The following is a 19167-nucleotide window of genomic DNA, read 5'->3' as shown; positions in this document are numbered from 1 at the left end:
TGGATTTGACATAGTTCAACAGCACATAGAAAGCAACAATTTAATTTCAACAAAAATTAGGTCCTACTGATCCCAAATAGTAAGGAGACATAAAAAATGCACATCAAACAAAAGCCCGGGTCTCAGGAGGATAAGTTGGAGAATCATTGCTCGTGGAACTGCCTTCATTACTGTGTTATATTTTAATTAATTACTGTGTCATATTGTCTATTTGTACAAACAAGGTTGTATTTTGCAATGAAAGCATCGTATGTTTCTCTCCTTCCTGTTCCAGCCGTCGTCTTCTCCGTCTCCGCTGACGTCACCAGCCTGAAGCCCCGCCTCCTCTTCCAGGACGGCGGGACGGAGTTCCAGGGCCGTCTGTCGCTGCAGCGGGGGGGCTGTGAGAGGCTGAGGGTCGGCCTGCAGGTGAGACGCTAGCGTAGCGTAGCTGCCCCGGGGGGGATGTGAGAGGCTGAGGGTCGGCCTGCAGGTGAGACTAGCGTAGCATAGCGTAGCTGCCCCGGGGGGGCTGTGAGAGGCTGAGGGTCGGCCTGCAGGTGAGACGCTAGCGTAGCGTAGCTGCCCCGGGGGGGTGTGAGAGGCTGAAGGTCGGCCTGCAGGTGAGACGCTAGCGTAGCGTAGCATAGCGTAGCGTAGCTGCCCCGGGGGGCTGTGAGACGCTGAGGGTCGGCCTGCAGGTGAGACGCTAGCGTAGCGTAGCGTAGCTGCCCCGGGGGGGGCTGTGAGAGGCTGAGGGTCGGCCTGCAGGTGAGACGCTAGCGTAGCATAGCGTAGCTGCCCCGGGGGGGCTGAGAGGCTGAGGGTCGGCCTGCAGGTGAGACGCTAGCGTAGCGTAGCGCCGCTGTAGCGTAGCGCCGCTGTAGCATAGCGCCGCCGTAGCCTAGCGCCGCCATAGTGTAGCGCCACCGTAGCGTAGCTCCACCGTAGCATAGCGCCACCATGGCATAGCGCCACTGTAGCATAGCACCACCTTAGTGTAGCGCCACCGTAGCACTAGCATAGCACCACCGTAGCACTAGCATAGCGCCACCGTAGCGTCCATTTTGAATTAATCGTGTAATTTTGGTGCAATTTCTTCCATTTTCACGTGTCGGACTTTAACGAACACCTCCTAGCAGGATCGACCGTTCCACATAAAACTCACTCAGGAGAAACAAAAGACGTTAACCATGGAAAGTTAACAAAATGGTGAGTTTTCATGAAATGGCCGTGGCCGTGGCGCTTCGTCAAACTTCAATGTAAAACAGGAAGTGATACTAGTAGCTGATTGGTCCATATTTGATAGTTCCTACTTTCTGCCAGAACTTTTGAATGATTTGACATAAAGAGAGAGATGTTTCTGGACACAGTGATGGGGATGTTGGGTGTTCAGAAGACGGTCCGACCTGAACCCGGCCCAGTTACAGGAACAGGTTCAGGTTCTGTTCTGTCCTGCAGGACCCGGTCCAGGACCAGGTGGAGCCGCTGGTTTTCTCCCTGAATGCCTCGTTGGACCAAAGGATTTCCCAGAACCAGGAACCGGTTCCAGACCTGAAACACTTCCCTGTTCTCAGCCAGACTCCCCGTCCCATCAGAACCCAGGTCAGAACCCGTCAGAACCCGTCGAAACGGAGACTGGAACCCACAGAACCAATCAATACAACACCAGAACCAATCAATACAACACCAGAAGAACGGGTCAGAACTAGGGGTGGGTATTGGGCAGGACCTCACGATACGATACGCATCACGATACTTGAGCCACGATACGATACAATATTGCGATATCCCGATATTTCACGATATTCTACATAGTTCACCGAAAAATGTAAAAATGCATTACACATCTTAAAATCAAAGTTGTATATATGTACATCAGATGTTAGTGATAATTCATTGGAGTCAAAACAATGTAATTCAAACTTTCCATTTTAATTATGCAACATATTTGCATGAAAAAACACACTGGAACACAATGAAAAGTGCAGTGTGAATTATTCTTAGATACAAAATACTCTAAATAAAATGCAGTGTCTCACCCACACTGAAATCACAAAATAAAGTGCAGCTAGGGGTGGGCAAAGATATTGATACAGCAATATATCGCGATACATACATTGAATATCGATATCGTATCGGGAGACTATGTATCGCGATATATTGCTGTATCAATATTTTTGCCCACCCCTAGTCAGAACCTTTACCAGATCTGTGTTTGTCCAGATCCACATCCAGAAGTCCTGCGGTCCTGACAACCGTTGCCATAGCAACCTGCAGATGACGGCCCAGTTCACCGACGAGGACCAGAGACCGTTTCCCCGGTGAGTGGATTTCTGGGGGGGTTAGGGTTCTGGGTTGCTAGCATAGGCTAGTTCAGCTGCTAGCGTAGGCTAGTTCAGCTGCTAGCATAGGCTAGTTCAGCTGTTAGCATAGGCTAGTTCAGTTGCTAGCATAGGCTAGTTCAGTTGCTAGCGTAGGCTAGTTCAGCTGCTAGCATAGGCTAGTTCAGTTGCTAGCGTAGGCTAGTTCAGTTGCTAGCGTAGGCTAGTTCAGCTGCTAGCATAGGCTAGTTCAGTTGCTAGCATAGGCTAGTTCAGTTGCTAGCGTAGGCTAGTTCAGCTGCTAGCATAGGCTAGTTCAGTTGCTAGCGTAGGCTAGTTCAGTTGCTAGCGTAGGCTAGTTCAGCTGCTAGCATAGGCTAGTTCAGTTGCTAGCATAGGCTAGTTCAGTTGCTAGCGTAGGCTAGTTCAGCTGCTAGCGTAGGCTAATTCAGCTGCTAGCATAGGCTAGTTCAGTTGCTAGCGTAGGCTAGTTCAGCTGTTAGCATAGGCTAGTTCAGCTGCTTGCATAGGAGGCTAGTTCAGCTGCTAGCATAGGCTAGTTAAGCTGTTAACATAGGCTAGTTCAGCTGCTAGCATAGGAGGCTAGTTCAGCTGCTAGCATAAGCTAGTTCAGCTGCTAGCATAGCAGGCTAGCTCAGCTGCTAGCATAGGCAAGTTCAGTTGCTAGCATAGGAGGCTAGTTCAGTTGCTAGCATAGGCTAGTTCAGCTGCTAGCGTAGGCTAGTTCAGCTGCTAGCGTAGGCTAGTTCAGCTGCTAGCATAGGAGGCTAGTTCAGTTGTTAGCATAGGCTAGTTCAGTTGTTAGCATAGGCTAGTTCAGTTGCTAGCATAGGCTAATTCAGCTGCTAGCATAGGCTAATTCAGCTGCTAGCATAGGCTAGTTCAGTTGCTAGCGTAGGCTAATTCAGCTGCTAGCATAGGCTAGTTCAGTTGTTAGCATAGGCTAATTCAGCTGCTAGCGTAGGCTAATTCAGCTGCTAGCATGGTTGGCTGTCTGTACAGTCATGCAAGTTCAATGCTGTTAAATCACTTTAGACTTTAAATCAAAGCATTTAGGTTTTTTTCATATAAAATAAATACATTACATACATAAATACATTCAGTTTAGAAGTTTTGGGGATGTCCCTTTTTTTGGCGCCTGCGCTGCTGAAATCGGGACGTCCCTTATTTGTATTTGTGAAAGGTGTCAACCGTTTCCCCGTGTCTGCAGGCGCGGCGGGGGCGATAGCGGCGGCAGCGCTAGCGGCCAGGTGCTGCTCTACGACGGCGGCCTCCGGCGGCTCCTCCTGCAGGTGAACGTCAGCAACGCCCCGTCAGAACACCGACCCGCCGAAGACGCTCACAACGCCGTCCTGAACATCAGCGTCCCGCCGTCCCTGGTCTACGCCGGAGTCCAGACTCAGGTGGGCCGGGCCGGGGGGTTTCTGGTCCCGGGGGGAGACCCGGGTCTGAGACCCGGATCTGAGACCCGGCTCAGAACCTTCCTCTGGTCCAGATCTGGGCCTGATTGAGCCGTGTAGTCCAGAACCCAGTGCACTGTGTTTGGGGAAACTGTGATGACTAGCTTTAGCGCCTCGTCTTCTTCTTTTAGTCCTGATGTCAGAAATCTGGGTGTGATATTTTTTTTAAATTTGATAGACAAGTTGTACTACCGTGATTACAAGACGACCCTGATTATAAGACGACCCTGATTACAAGACGACCCTGATTATAAGACGACCCTGATTACAAGACGACCCTGATTATAAGACGACCTGATTACAAGACGACCCTGATTACAAGACGACCCTGATTACAAGACGACCCCGATTACAAGACGACCCTGATTACAAGACGACCCCGATTACAAGACGACCCTGATTACAAGACGACCCCGATTACAAGACGACCCTGATTGCTAGACGACCCTCTTTTTCAAGGCTCAAGTTTGAAAAAAGACTATTTGAACACCAAAATTCAATTTTATACAGAAATTAATGACAGTACATCTGAAACAAATGATCATAACAATATATTGGAGAGAAAAAGCCTGTTATTTTGCCTCATTGAAATCATCATCTTGAAGTTTGCATCCTAACTTCTCGGTATTGAACTGGTCCCCCTGCAGACCTGGACCCGGACTTGGTTCTGGGTCTGAACTGGGCCCTGATCCCTGCTCTGGTTCTGTGTTCCAGGGTCCTGGACCTGCCGTGGACTGTTCTGATGAGGACCTGGTTCTGCTCTGTAAGCTGGGGAACCCGTTCAGGACCAGCCAGGAGGTACTGACCCGGTACCGACCTGGGACCGACCTGGGACCGGGACAGACCCGGGACCGGGACCGGCCCGGGACCGGGACAGACCCGGACCCGGGTCGGTCCCGGGTCGGTCCTGGTACTGAGACCTCTCTGTGTTCCAGGTGCAGGTTCTGATCAAGTTCCAGCCGTCAGAGATCAGTCTGGACACCAGGGAGATCCGGACCCGGCTGCAGCTGAACACGTAGGACCTGGTCTGGGTTTCTGGGGGTTCTGGGGTTCTGGGGGTTTAGTTTAGTTTAGTTAGTTTAGTTTATTTTGTTTTGGTCATTTACATTTTAAGATGTTTGCATATACACACTGTATATGTATACACACAGGTATAAATATATATATATATTATATATATGTACATATGTATATATGTGTTTCCTTTTTTTTTTTTTTTTTTTCTTTTTGACCAAAAAGGTTTAGGCTGAAGCCTCATGGATTATTTTGCCTATCCTTTTCAACAAAAGGCAGCATTCAGAAACAAAAAGATACTAATAAGAAGAAAACGAAACGAACGAACAAAACAAAGAAAATGAACAAAGAAGAGAAGAAAATAAATTTGGTCACTCACGATTGAGGACATCTGCAGGAGGAAAGATGCATAATTTAGACAGTTTAATATGAAGATAATTTATATTATTGTTCTATATTTATCATTTATTTTAGATTTATAATTTTCTTCTGGGGGGTCTAAGGTTTCTGGGGGGTCCAGGTCTAGGACCGGTACTGACTCTGGTCTCTGCGTCCTCAGGCTCAGCGAGCAGGACGACCTGGATCCGGTCCTCGTCTCCATGACGATGGAGTTCTCCCTGCAGACGTCCCTGTCCCTGTGAGTACCGACGTGGAAGAGCTGGGTGTCGTCAGCATAGAGGTGGTAGGAGAAGGAGAGGAAGAGCTGGGTGTCATCAGCATAGAGGTGGTAGGAGAAGGAGAGGAAGAGCTGGGTGTCATCAGCATAGAGGTGGTAGGAGAAGGAGAGGAAGAGCTGGGTGTCATCAGCATAGAGGTGGTAGGAAAGGAAGAGCTGGGTGTCATCAGCATAGAGGTGGTAGGAGAGGAAGAGCTGGGTGTCATCAGCATAGAGGTGGTAGGAGAAGGAGAGGAAGAGCTGGGTGTCATCAGCATAGAGGTGGTAGGAGAGGGAGAGGAAGAGCTGGGTGTCATCAGCATAGAGGTGGTAGGAGGAGGAGAAGGAGAGCTGGGTGTCATCAGCATAGAGGTGGTAGGAGAGGAAGAGCTGGGTGTCATCAGCATAGAGGTGGTAGGAGAAGGAGAGGAAGAGCTGGGTGTCATCAGCATAGAGGTGGTAGGAGAGGAAGAGCTGGGTGTCATCAGCATAGAGGTGGTAGGAGAGGGAGAGCTGGGTGTCATCAGCATAGAGGTGGTAGGAGAGGAAGAGCTGGGTGTCATCAGCATAGAGGTGGTAGGAGAGGGAGAGCTGGGTGTCATCAGCATAGAGGTGGTAGGAGAGGAAGAGCTGGGTGTCATCAGCATAGAGGTGGTAGGAGAAGGAGAGCTGGGTGTCATCAGCATAGAGGTGGTAGGAGAAGGAGAGCTGGGTGTCATCAGCATAGAGGTGGTAGGAGAAGGAGAGGAAGAGCTGGGTGTCATCAGCATAGAGGTGGTAGGAGAGGGAGAGCTGGGTGTCATCAGCATAGAAGTGGTAGGAGAGGAAGAGCTGGGTGTCATCAGCATAGAGGTGGTAGGAGAAGGAGAGCTGGGTGTCATCAGCATAGAGGTGGTAGGAGAAGGAGAGGAAGAGCTGGGTGTCATCAGCATAGAGGTGGTAGGAGAGGAAGAGCTGGGTGTCATCAGCATAGAGGTGGTAGGAGAGGGAGAGCTGGGTGTCATCAGCATAGAGGTGGTAGGAGAGGAAGAGCTGGGTGTCATCAGCATAGAGGTGGTAGGAGAAGGAGAGGAAGAGCTGGGTGTCATCAGCATAGAGGTGGTAGGAGAGGAAGAGCTGGGTGTCATCAGCATAGAGGTGGAAGGAGAAGGAGAGGAAGAGCTGGGTGTCGTCAGCATAGAGGTGGTAGGAGAAGGAGAGGAAGAGCTGGGTGTCATCAGCATAGAGGTGGTAGGAGAGGAAGAGCTGGGTGTCATCAGCATAGAGGTGGTAGGAGAGGAAGAGCTGGGTGTCATCAGCATAGAGGTGGTAGGAGAGGGAGAGCTGGGTGTCATCAGCATAGAGGTGGTAGGAGAAGGAGAGCTGGGTGTCATCAGCATAGAGGTGGTAGGAGAAGGAGAGGAAGAGCTGGGTGTCATCAGCATAGAGGTGGTAGGAGAAGGAGAGGAAGAGCTGGGTGTCATCAGCATAGAGGTGGTAGGAGAAGGAGAGCTGGGTGTCATCAGCATAGAGGTGGTAGGAGAAGGAGAGGAAGAGCTGGGTGTCATCAGCATAGAGGTGGTAGGAGAAGGAGAGGAAGAGCTGGGTGTCATCAGCATAGAGGTGGTAGGAGAGGAAGAGCTGGGTGTCATCAGCATAGAGGTGGAAGGAGAAGGAGAGGAAGAGCTGGGTGTCATCAGCATAGAGGTGGTAGGAGAGGAAGAGCTGGGTGTCATCAACATAGAGGTGGTAGGAGAAGGAGAGGAAGAGCTGGGTGTCATCAGCATAGAGGTGGTAGGAGAAGGAGAGGAAGAGCTGGGTGTCATCAGCATAGAGGTGGTAGGAGAGGGAGAGGAAGAGCTGGGTGTCATCAGCATAGAGGTGGTAGGAGAGGAAGAGCTGGGTGTCATCAGCATAGAGGTGGTAGGAGAAGGAGAGGAAGAGCTGGGTGTCATCAGCATAGAGGTGGTAGGAGAGGAAGAGCTGGGTGTCATCTCTCTCTCTCTGATTGGATGTCCCTAACCCTGTCCTCTGATTGGATGTCCCTAACCCTGTCCTCTGATTGGATGTCCCTAACCCTGTCCTCTGATTGGACGTGTCCTCCAGGACCAGGACTCCAGGCCCCGTCTTCTTCGGGGGTGAAGATGATCATGTGATCGGGGAGTCGGCCATGGAGACGACGGAGGACGTCGGCAGTTTGTTGCTGTTCCAGTTCCAGGTTCTTAGAAACTTCTAAAACCTTCTAGAAACTTCAGACCAGAAACCTTGTTAATGTTACCTGTAATTGGACGTTACCATTACAGGTGCATGTGTAACTGGACGTTACAGGTGCATGTGCAACTGGCCATTACAGGTGCATGTGTAACTGGACGTTACCGTTACAGGTGCATGTGTAACTGGACGTTACCGTTACAGGTGCATGTGTAACTGGTTGTTACCGTTACAGGTGCGTGTGTAACTGGTCGTTACAGGTGCATGTGTAACTGGTCGTTACCGTTACAGGTGCGTGTGTAACTGGTCGTTACCGTTACAGGTGCACGTGTAACTGGTCGTTACCATTACAGGTGCACGTGTAACTGGTCGTTACAGGTGCATGTGTAACTGGTCGTTACCGTTACAGGTGCATGTGTAACTGGACGTTACCGTTACAGGTGCGTGTGTAACTGGACGTTACAGGTGCATGTGTAACTGGACGTTACCCGTAACTGGACGTTACCGTTACAGGTGCACGTGTAACTGGTCGTTACTGTTACAGGTGCACGTCGCCGGGCGGCTGCTGGGTCGTCATGGCGACCTGGAGCTGGAGTTCCAGTGGCCGATGGAAACCCGGACGGGGAAGTGGCTGCTCTACATCACGCAGATCCAGCTGGAGGGAACGACCGAGTCGAGCTGCCGACCCGGGAACATCGTCAACCCGCTCAACCTCCCGGTAGCTACAGAATCAGAACCAGAACCAGAACCAGCTACAGAACCAGCTACAGAACCGTGTATCTGGCCCGGACCTTCTATCAGGGCCCGGCAGGAGGAAAATACAAATAATATTTTAGAGGAGGAAGAGTTTTTTTTCATTATGCACGTTGAGAAAAAAGTTGAAATGTTGAGAAAAAAGTCGAGAAAAAAGTCGAAATGTCGAGAAAAAAGTTGAGAAAAAAGTCGAAACGTTGAGAAAAAAGTCGAAATGTTGAGAAAAAAGTTGAAATGTCGAGAAAAAAGTCGAAATGTTGACATTAATGTTGAAATACAATTTCAAGAATAAAGTCAAAATTTCTGGAATAAAGTTGAAATGTTGAGAAAAAGGCAAATTTCAACTTTAGTCACTTTATTCTTGAAGTTGTACTTCAACATTATTCTCGACATTTTCAACTTTCTCTTCCTCCTCTGAGAGGGTTCTTTTATTATTATTTTTTAATGAAAATTAAAAAGAAGGATGGATGTTCTTGAAAACCTGCAGGGAAACTCCGACCCTAAACTAAATGATGGTTTATCTGATGTTTCTTTAGCTGACGGAGGAGAAGAGACAGAAGAGAAGGAGGAGTCTGGAGGAGGAGAAGGAGGAGGAGAAACAGAAGAGAAGGAGGAGTCTGGAGGAGGAGAAGGAGGAGGAGAAACAGAAGAGAAGGAGGAGTCTGGAGGAGGAGAAGAAGGAGGAGAAGCTGAGAGAGCAGGAAGACAAGATGGCCGTCCGTCACCTGCAGGGGAGGAAGAGGAAGTCCTACCTGCTGGTACTGGTGGTTAATATAATACATCCATGGCTGGTACCTGCACGGAGACCAGGGCTGTGATTGGTCTGCACGGGTCATGTGACCTCTGACATCATTAGGCCCTATTGTATCTGTAGGAAATGTTTTATTTTTATTTTTCCGACGAAATGAGGGCCTTTTTTCCCCTAAACGTGCCCCAAAAAGTCACCAAATTTTGCACCAAGTCAGGCCTGGTGATAAATGTGATATTTAATGGTTTGCATTAATGGGCGTGGCCTAACGGCTCAACATCGCCCCCTAGAAAACTTTGTTCCTCAAGCCCCACGATACGGTTTGACGTACATGCACGAAAATCGGTACACACCTGTATCATGTCACAACTTAAAGAAAAGTCTCTTGGAGCCATGGCCCAAACCGAACAGGAAGTCGGCCATTTTGAATTAATCGTGTCATTTTGGAGCAATATATGCCATTCCTTCGTCCGTTAATACGGCCCGAACCGTAACGTGCACCCAGGTGTGTTGTACATCAAAATGTGCGTCTCCATCCTGCGACCACACGCATTACTTTTCTCTTTCAAAAGCGTTACCGTGGCGACACTAGACGCCAAAAAGCGCGCCCACCCTTCATCTGATTGGTCCATATTTGATAGTTCCTACTTTCTGCTATAACTTTTGAATGGTTTGACATAAAGACTCATGGGTGGTTCATCGGACTTAGTTTTGATTGGTCTGCACGGGTCATGTGACCTCTGACATCATCCCTCTCCCGGGGGGGTTTGATTGGTCTGCACGGGTCATGTGACCTCTGACATCATCCCTCTCTGCAGGACTGCGTCCTTGACCGGACGTGCGTGACCTTCACCTGTCCTCTGGTCAACATGAGCAGCTCTGCAGCGCTGACGGTCCGGAGCCGCGTCTGGACCGGAACCCTGGTGGAGGTACTAGTTAGTGCTGGTTACTAGTCCTGGTTAGTAGTCCTGGTTACTAGTCCTGGTTTATACTAGTCCTGGTTTATACCAGTCCTGGTTACTAGTCCTGGTTTATACTAGTCCTGGTTACTAGTCCTGGTTTATACTAGTCCTGGTTTATACTAGTCCTGGTTTATACTAGTCCTGGTTTATACTAGTCCTGGTTACTAGTCCTGGTTTATACTAGTCCTGGTTACTAGTCCTGGTTTATACTAGTCCTGGTTTATACTAGTCCTGGTTTATACTAGTCCTGGTTTATACTAGTCCTGGTTTATACTAGTCCTGGTTACTAGTCCTGGTTACTAGTCCTGGTTTATACTAGTCCTAGTTAGTCCTGGTTTATACTAGTCCTGGTTACTAGTCCTGGTTACTAGTCCTGGTTACTAGTCCTGGTTTATACTAGTCCTGGTTTATACTAGTCCTAGTTAGTCCTGGTTTATACTAGTCCTGGTTTATACTAGTCCTGGTTTATACTAGTCCTGGTTTATACTAGTCCTGGTTTATACTAGTCCTGGTTTATACTAGTCCTGGTTTATACTAGTCCTGGTTACTAGTCCTGGTTTATACTAGTCCTGGTTTATACTAGTCCTGGTTACTAGTCCTGGTTACTAGTCCTGGTTTATACTAGTCCTAGTTAGTCCTGGTTTATACTAGTCCTGGTTTATACTAGTCCTAGTTAGTCCTGGTTTATACTAGTCCTGGTTTATACTAGTCCTAGTTAGTCCTGGTTTATACTAGTCCTGGTTACTAGTCCTGGTTACTAGTCCTGGTTACTAGTCCTGGTTTATACTTAAAGAAACCTTTAAAAAACCTGTGGTGACATCACAGGGGCGTGTCCCTTGGCCCCGCCCCTGTGGTGACATCACGGGGGCGTGTCCCTTGGCCCTGCCCCCCGCTGGACTCCGCCCCCTGAGTTGGAGGTGTGTTGTGTTCCAGGACTTCTCCGATGCCGGGAGCGTGGCGGTCCGGGTCCGGGCCACGCTGAGGCTTCGTACCGACAAACCCGCCGTCCTCATGGACCCGCAGACCTCCCAGGTGACCAGGGACCGCTAACCGCTAACCGCTAACACGGGTGCAGGTTCAACTCCAGGGTTCCTCTTCTCCTGAACCTCCACTTCCTGTCTGCAGGTGGACGTCCACATCTACCCAGAACCCGGACTGCAGGTGGACTCCAGCGCCCCCCTGTGGATCATCGTGGTGTCGGTCCTGGCCGGGGTCCTGCTGCTGGCCCTGATCGTCCTGATGCTCTGGAAGGTGAGTCCGGTCCTGGTTCTGGATCTGGTCCTGGTCCAGGTCCTGGTCCTGGTCCAGGTTCAGGTCCTGGTCCTGGTCCTGGTCCTGGGCCAGGTCCTGGTCCTGGTCCTGGTCCAGGTCCTGGTCCCGGTCCAGGACCTGGTCCTGGTCCAGGTCCAGGTCCTGGTCCAGGTCCTGGTCCAGGTCCTGGTCCTGGTCCAGGTCCAGGTCCAGGTCCAGGTCCTGGTCCAGGTCTTGGTGGCTCCTGGAGATTTTTCAAAAAGTGTTTAAAAATGGAAATCGATGGGGAGGGAAATATATTTGTTGTGTTAATGTGGTTTCTGAAGGACAAACATGACACAAACATTGTTAACGTTTTCCAATGCTGCAAAAATGTGTAGAATAAATATTATATTTCAACATTTCTGGTAACAAAGATTTGTACGGAAGAGTAAGTGAGAGGCCATGCAGGACAAAAAATATTTGAGAGGGGAAGATGTTTTTTTATTGCGCACTTCGAGAAAAAAGCCGAAATGTCGAGAAAAAAGTTTAAATGTCGAGAAAAAAGTCAAAATTTCGAGGTTAATTTTGAAATAGAATTTCGAGAAAAAAGTCGAAATGATGAGAAATAAGTTGGAAATTCGATATTAATGTTGAAATACAATTTCAAGAATAAAGTCAAAATTTTGTGAATAAAGTTGAGAAAAAAGGCGAAATTTCGACTTTATTCTTGCAATTATAAACAAAACGTGACTCATAAGAAAATGTTGCCACAGCGCCCCCACTGGCCAGGAGGGGAATCATTCAGAGGCTTTGATTAATCCATATTGAATCAGGGCGGGGAGAATTGATGCATCGATTTTTCTATATTTTTACCCACCCCTAGTCTGGATGCTAGCTGGTTCCTGGTTGCTAACGTGTGATGCTAGCTGGTTCCTGGTTGCTAACGTGTGGATGCTAGCTGGTTCCTGGTTGCTAAAGTCTGGATGCTAGCTGGTTCCTGGTTGCTAACGTGTGGATGCTAGCTGGTTCCTGGTTGCTAACGTGTGATGCTAGCTGGTTCCTGGTTGCTAAAGTGTGGATGCTAGCTGGTTCCTGGTTGCTAAAGTCTGGATGCTAGCTGGTTCCTGGTTGCTAACGTGTGGATGCTAGCTGGTTCCTGGTTGCTAAAGTCTGGATGCTAGCTGGTTCCTGGTTGCTAACGTCTGGATGCTAGCTGGTTCCTGGTTGCTAACATGTGGATGCTAGCTGGTTCCTGGTTGCTAACGTGTGGATGCTAGCTGGTTCCTGGTTGCTAACGTCTGGATGCTAGCTGGTTCCTGGTTGCTAACGTGTGGATGCTAGCTGGTTCCTGGTTGCTAACGTGTGGATGCTAGCTGGTTCCTCGTTGCCAACGTGTGGATGCTAGCTGGTTCCTGGTTGCTAAAGTCTGGATTCTAGCTGGTTCCTGGTTGCTAAAGTCTGGATGCTAGCTGGTTCCTGGTTGCTAAAGTCTGGATGCTAGCTGGTTCCTGGTTGCTAACGTGTGGATGCTAGCTGGTTCCTGGTTGCTAACGTGTGGATGCTAGCTGGTTCCTGGTTGCTAAAGTCGTGATGCTAGCTGGTTCCTGGTTGCTAAAGTCTGGATGCTAGCTGGTTCCTGGTTGCTAACGTGTGGATGCTAGCTGGTTCCTGGTTGCTAAAGTCTGGATGCTAGCTGGTTCCTGGTTGCTAAAGTCTGGATGCTAGCTGGTTCCTGGTTGCTAACGTGTGGATGCTAGCTGGTTCCTGGTTGCTAACGTGTGGATGCTAGCTGATTCCTGGTTGCTAACGTGTGGATGCTAGCTGGTTCCTGGTTGCTAACATGTGGATGCTAGCTGGTTCCTGGTTGCTAACGTGTGGATGCTAGCTGGTTCCTGGTTGCTAACGTGTGGATGCTAGCTGGTTCCTGGTTGCTAAAGTCGTGATGCTAGCTGGTTCCTGGTTGCTAAAGTCTGGATGCTAGCTGGTTCCTGGTTGCTAACATGTGGATGCTAGCTGGTTCCTGGTTGCTAAAGTCTGGATGCTAGCTGGTTCCTGGTTGCTAACGTGTGATGCTAGCTGGTTCCTGGTTGCTAACGTGTGGATGCTAGCTGGTTCCTGGTTGCTAACGTGTGGATGCTAGCTGGTTCCTGGTTGCTAACGTGTGGATGCTAGCTGGTTCCTGGTTGCTAACATGTGGATGCTAGCTGGTTCCTGGTTGCTAACGTGTGGATGCTAGCTGGTTCCTGGTTGCTAACGTGTGGATGCTAGCTGGTTCCTGGTTGCTAACGTGTGGATGCTAGTTGGTTCCTGGTTGCTAAAGTCTTGATGCTAGCTGGTTCCTGGTTGCTAACGTGTGGATGCTAGCTGGTTCCTGGTTGCTAACGTCTTGATGCTAGCTGGTTCCTGGTTGCTAACGTGTGGATGCTAGCTGGTTCCTGGTTGCTAACGTGTGGATGCTAGCTGGTTCCTGGTTGCTAACGTGTGGATGCTAGCTGGTTCCTGGTTGCTAAAGTCTGGATGCTACCTGGTGTCTGGTTACTAAAGTCTGGATGCTAGTTTGGTGGTGTGGATGCTAGCTGGTTCCTGGTTGCTAACGGTCTTGTGTCCCCCCGTCGCCCCCAGTGCGGTTTCTTCCGGAGGGCCAGTACCAGGGAGCGGTACCAGGCCCAGACCCAGAAGGCCCGAGTAAAGACCCAGCCGTCTGAGAGCCGGCGGCTAACGGAGGAGTTCTGAGACGCCGACGCCGCGGGGACGGAGAGCAGCTGGTTAGACTGGTTAGAGACTGGTTAGAGACTAATAAATGACTATTAACCAGCTGTTGGCTTTTTACTGATGGGTTAACATCTGCTAACTTGTTTATTACTTCTAGTTTCCTTTTGACTGACAGCTTTCTAACTAGTTAGTCTCCAATAACTGGCTCTCTGCTCATTTCTGACTGTCTGGCTGTTTCTCTGCTGTGGAGCCTTTTATTCTGAAGAAATGCTTTACTTCCTTTTTTGTTGCTGCTTTTCTTCCAATCGATTCTCCTCAGTATCAGTTAGATGTGACATCATCACCTCCTCAGATGTGCTGATGATCTTATAGGCTCATTTTAGTTTCCTTCATGAAGGCACATCTAGAATGGGACTTTTATTCTGAAAAGAGCTGCTGTCACTTCCTCTCAGGTGAAACACAGCAGGAAGTTAACAGGAGGATCAGGCCACGCCCACTTCCACCTCCAGCAGTCAGAGAACAGTTTAGTTCTGTTAAAACCAATGTCAAAATTATAAAAAATCAATGAATTAACCCTTATGCTGTCTTCGGGTCAAAATGACCTAATTCTCCTTCCTTCCTTCCTTCCTTCCTTCCTTCCTTCCTTCCTTCCTTCCTTCCTTCCTTCCTTCCTTCCTTCCTTCCTTCCTTCCTTCCTTCCTTCCTTCCTTCCTTCCTTCCTCCCTCCCATCCTTCATTTCTTCCTTCCTGCCTTCTTTCGTTCCTTCTTTTCATTCTTCCTTCCTTCCTTCTTTTTTCCCTTCCTTCCTTCTTTCCTCCTGCTCTCTCTTTCCTTCTTCCCTTCCTCTTTTCTCCCTTCCTTCCTTCCTTCCTTCCTCCCATCCTTCTTTTCTTCCTCCTTCCTTGACCCGAAGACAGGGTTAAAAGAAAAGTTAATAAAATCCCGCCCCACACAAGGAATCCTGGGAACTGAGTTCCTGCTGATGTTTCACCTTCTCCAGAGTTGACTCGTGTCCTTGACTCGTGTCCTTGACTCGTGTCCTTGACTCGTGTCCTTGACTCGTGTCCTTGACTCGTGTCCTTGACTCGTGTCCTTGACTCGTGTCCTTGTCTCAACCTGATCTCACAAAAATCTGTGAAATGCCCACGACCTCTCACCACTATTTTCCGTGGTACCAACACGGAAAGTGGTATAATTAGGTGTGAGCACCACGGATATTGTACCATGCAAAGTCAATGGGATCCCTGGTCGTGATATATACACGTATTATGACATTATTATTATTTATATATTATTCTTTGTTATAGTGGCTAAATTATGCGTTTTTGTCACGCAAGGTACTGTTTTTTACTGTCAGTTTGTATGACCATGTTTTTAACGCTGTTTTAGCAGTGTTTTATTGAGGTTTTAATGGGAGCACCATGGATATAGTACTATGCAAAGTAAATGTCTAGAATTTCAGCCTCTTAGCTCAAAGCGTTAGTAAACTATGCAAAAAAAGACACAAAATAGTCTTTGCAGGCCCGAAAAGCAACAGACGCGGTGACCTTTGACACTTCTGAAGGTCACACAGATCTGGAACTCCGCACAGTGGATGAAAGTCACCTCCTGATACAGAGTCTAGAATTTCAGCCTCCTAGCTCATAGTGTTAGTGAACTATGCAAAAAAGACACAAAATAGTCTTTGCAGACCCGAAAAGCAACAGACGCGGTGACCTTTGACACTTCCGAAGGTGACACAGATCTGAAACTCCGCACAGTGGATGAAAGTCCCCTCCTGATACAGAGTCTAGAATTTCAGCCTCCTAGCCCAAAGCGTTAGTGAACTATGCAAAAAAAGAGACAAAATAGTCTTCGCAGGGCCGAAAAGCAACGGACGCGGTGACCTTTGACACTTCTGAAGGTCACACAGATCTGGAACTCCGCACAGTGGATGAAAGTCACCTCCTGATACAGAGTCTAGAATTTCAGCCTCTTAGCTCAAAGCGTTAGTGAACTATGCAAAAAAGACACAAAATAGTCTTTGCAGGCCCGAAAAGCAACAGACGCGGTGACCTTTGACACTTCCGAAGGTCACACAGATCTGAAACTCCGCACAGTGGATGAAAGTCCCCTCCTGATACAGAGTCTAGAATTTCAGCCTCCTAGCTCAAAGCGTTAGGGAACTGTGCAAAAATAGACACGAAATAGGCCTCATAACAATACATAACAAACCTCCTGTGCCTACTGAGCATTAATAACATGTCATAGTCAAAGGAGAACTAATTAAAACGGATGTCCTTAACATGAACCTATTGTATTATTGAATTATCAAGGACACTTTCGTGTTTTTGTGTTTAGAAATGTTAAAGATATTAAAAGAAAACCATAACACAATGAGGAAAATACTGTGGTGAACAAGTCGTGCCCAGAGCGTGTCTCGAACCACAGTCTCCCAGACCACAGTCAACTGCACTAACCAGTCTCCCAGACCACAGTCAACTGCACTAACCAGTCTCCCAGACCACAGTCAACTGCAATAACCAGTCTCCCAGACCACAGTCAACCGCACTAACCAGTCGGCCAAATGCTGATGTGTTGCCCAGGCGGGCAAGGCCTTATCTTATCTGTGGTCGTTACACTATGTTCCAAAAAGTATTGTTTTTAATGGACAAGATCCGGCATTTTACGTTGAATTCTATTGTTCAGGTTTTAAAATTCTAGCTAAATACATAAAAAAGGGAGGTGAGGTGTGAGCTTCATAACAAAACTTCTGTGCCTACTGAGCATTAATAACATGGGGTTAGCCATAGAAAGGGGCAATAACAGCCTCCTGCGCCTACTAGTAGGTAGAGTAGGGCCCTACTGGCCCATATCTATGGGATGATTGTTATCGTTTTGTCCTTCATTCAATGGTATGACAGCAGTCAAATCGGGTGACGGATCCCATTGACTTTGCATGGTACAATATCCATGGTGCTCCCATTAAAACCTCAATAAAACACTGCTAAAACAGCGTTAAAAAACGTGCTTTTACAAAAGGACAGTAAAAAACAGTACCTTGCACGACAAAAACTCATAATTTAGCCACTATAACAAAGAATAATATATAAATAATAATAATGTCATAATCCGTGTATATATCACGACCACGGATCCCATTGACTTTGCATAGTATTATATCCATGGTGCTCCCATTAAAACCTCAATAAAACACTGCTAAAACAGGGTTAAAAACATGTTTTTACAAACTGACAGTAACAAACAGTACCTTGCGTGACAAAAACGCATAATTTAGCCACTATAACAAAGAATAATATATAAATAATAATAATGTCATTATCCGTGTATATATCACGACCACGGATCCCCTTGACTTTGCATGGTACAATATCCGTGGTGCCCACACGGAATTATACCACTTTCCGTGTTGGTACCACGGAAAATAGTGGTAAGAGGTCGGGGGCCTTTCACGGATTTTTGTGAGATCAGGTTGCTTTGTCTCCAGGTTGGTTTCTTCAGGCGTCGGGGGGCGTGGCAGACGGCAGCGCTGCAGCAGAGGAGGATTCTGGGTAAAAACGGCCACCTGAGCACCGACGGTTTCCTGATCCAGGGTCAGGGGTCGTCCCGGAACAGGAAGTCAGAGAAACACTGGGTCATTTCCTGGACGGAGTCCCCCTGAGAGGACGGCCGTCTCCGTGGAAACGCACCCTGAACCCGGACCAACGGATCAATCACAGACCGATTATTGATCTGGAACTGTCAATCAAAGGACCAAAGCGGCCAGCAGGGGGCACTGCTGCCTTCAAGGACTCCTCGTAAAAATCAGTGTTGTGTTTGCTGGTTGTGTACTTTTACTGTCTGTACTTTTACCGTCTGTACTTTTACTGTCTGTACTTTTACTGTCTGTACTTTTACTGTCTGAGTTGTGATATAAGTTGAAATGTCGAGATCAATGTGGAAGTATAATTTCGAGAAAAAAGTTTAAATGATGAAAAAAAATTCAAAATGTCGAGAAAAAAAGTCAAAATTTTCTGAATAAAGTTGAAATGCATAATGAGAAAAAGATACACATTTTACCTCCTAGGATGTTTTTCTTGATTTAAGGACAGAACATTACACAATTCAACGAGAATAATAATAATAATGATAAATAAATCACTGAAAATTATTTTAAGTAATAATTATTAAAAGTATTAAAGCTACACAGTATGAATTAAAAATAGATTAATAAAAAGGGAGAAAAACAAAGCTTTTTTTTGCTTTTTTGAAAAATTATGTTTATTGGAAAGTAATTTGTAAAAAACTCGTAAAAATCGCTGTTGTGTTTGCTGGTTGTGTACTTTTACTGTCTGTACTTTTACTGTCTGTACTTTTACTGTCTGTACTTTTACTGTCTGTACTTTTACTGTCTGTACTTTTACTGTCTGTACTTTTACTGTCTGTACTTGAGTTGTGATATAAGTTGAAATGTCGAGATCAATGTTTTTTTCATGACCAACTTTTCAAAGTAATTTCCCACGCGAGGTAGGATAACAATGAAGAAAATATATATATATATATATATATATATATATATTTCAAACAATATTCAAGAGCATCAACATTTCAAACATATACTTGTAACAGTATAAAATGTATCAAAAGAGGATGCTCAGCAATTATAATGTGCTATCATGTGTTATCAGACTTCACTTAAAAACTACATGAAACACAATCCTTATATGAAAATACAAAACAAGCACCAACAAAAAATAGATAAAAACACAAAAATACACATTACAATTACAAAAGAGAACGTGTTTCTGCACTGCCTTAGATAATAAAGCATCTACAGTTTCTTCTGCTGCACAATTGAGAGTTCCAAAGACAGAACATCCAAAAATAATGAAAACCAGTGACAAATATTCAAAACATTTGGAGTTTTCCATCTCATGACTGGAACTTTCTTAGCTGCTGTTAGTCCACAAAATACTATTTTCTTCTCAATTCTATTTAGAGTGATAGAAGAGTCGTCGTTTAACAGTTTAATATTAGGAAGACAAGGTTTATGAAGATTAATTATCTACAACTTGCTGCCAAAAGGAGTAAACACCTGGACATTCCCACATGGGTTTATGTAACAATTACATTCAA

At 46.9% G+C, this 19167-nt stretch overlaps 1 protein-coding gene across 5 annotated transcripts in view; it reads left to right on the top strand.

The window, feature by feature from the left end:
* LOC133422361 (integrin alpha-3-like) overlaps positions 1-18263 on the top strand; it is a 50158-nt gene extending 31895 nt beyond the window's left edge. Inside the window, exons 15-29 of one of the 5 annotated variants that reach the window (XR_009770736.1) lie at positions 275-408; positions 1441-1584; positions 2206-2303; positions 3535-3727; positions 4499-4582; positions 4720-4799; positions 5358-5435; positions 7539-7650; positions 8188-8361; positions 8933-9154; positions 9963-10073; positions 11040-11138; positions 11232-11357; positions 13962-14124; positions 17540-17622. Coding sequence is in view for 4 of the 5 variants with exons in the window: in XM_061712328.1 (XP_061568312.1) it covers positions 275-408; positions 1441-1584; positions 2206-2303; positions 3535-3727; positions 4499-4582; positions 4720-4799; positions 5358-5435; positions 7539-7650; positions 8188-8361; positions 8933-9154; positions 9963-10073; positions 11040-11138; positions 11232-11357; positions 17540-17713 (1829 nt within the window). In the remaining variant the exon portion in view is untranslated. Of the gene's footprint in view, positions 1-274; positions 409-1440; positions 1585-2205; positions 2304-3534; positions 3728-4498; positions 4583-4719; positions 4800-5357; positions 5436-7538; positions 7651-8187; positions 8362-8932; positions 9155-9962; positions 10074-11039; positions 11139-11231; positions 11358-13961; positions 14125-17539 lie in introns of all 5 variants that reach the window. The other 4 variants (XM_061712329.1, XM_061712330.1, XM_061712331.1 and 1 more) reach the window with 4 other exon arrangements.
* The last annotated feature ends 904 nt before the right edge of the window (positions 18264-19167 follow it).

The sequence above is a fragment of the Cololabis saira genome, chromosome 21 (assembly GCF_033807715.1).
Source record: "Cololabis saira isolate AMF1-May2022 chromosome 21, fColSai1.1, whole genome shotgun sequence".
Lineage (NCBI taxonomy): Eukaryota > Metazoa > Chordata > Actinopteri > Beloniformes > Belonidae > Cololabis > Cololabis saira.
This window is presented reverse-complemented; position numbering and strand designations above follow the sequence as displayed.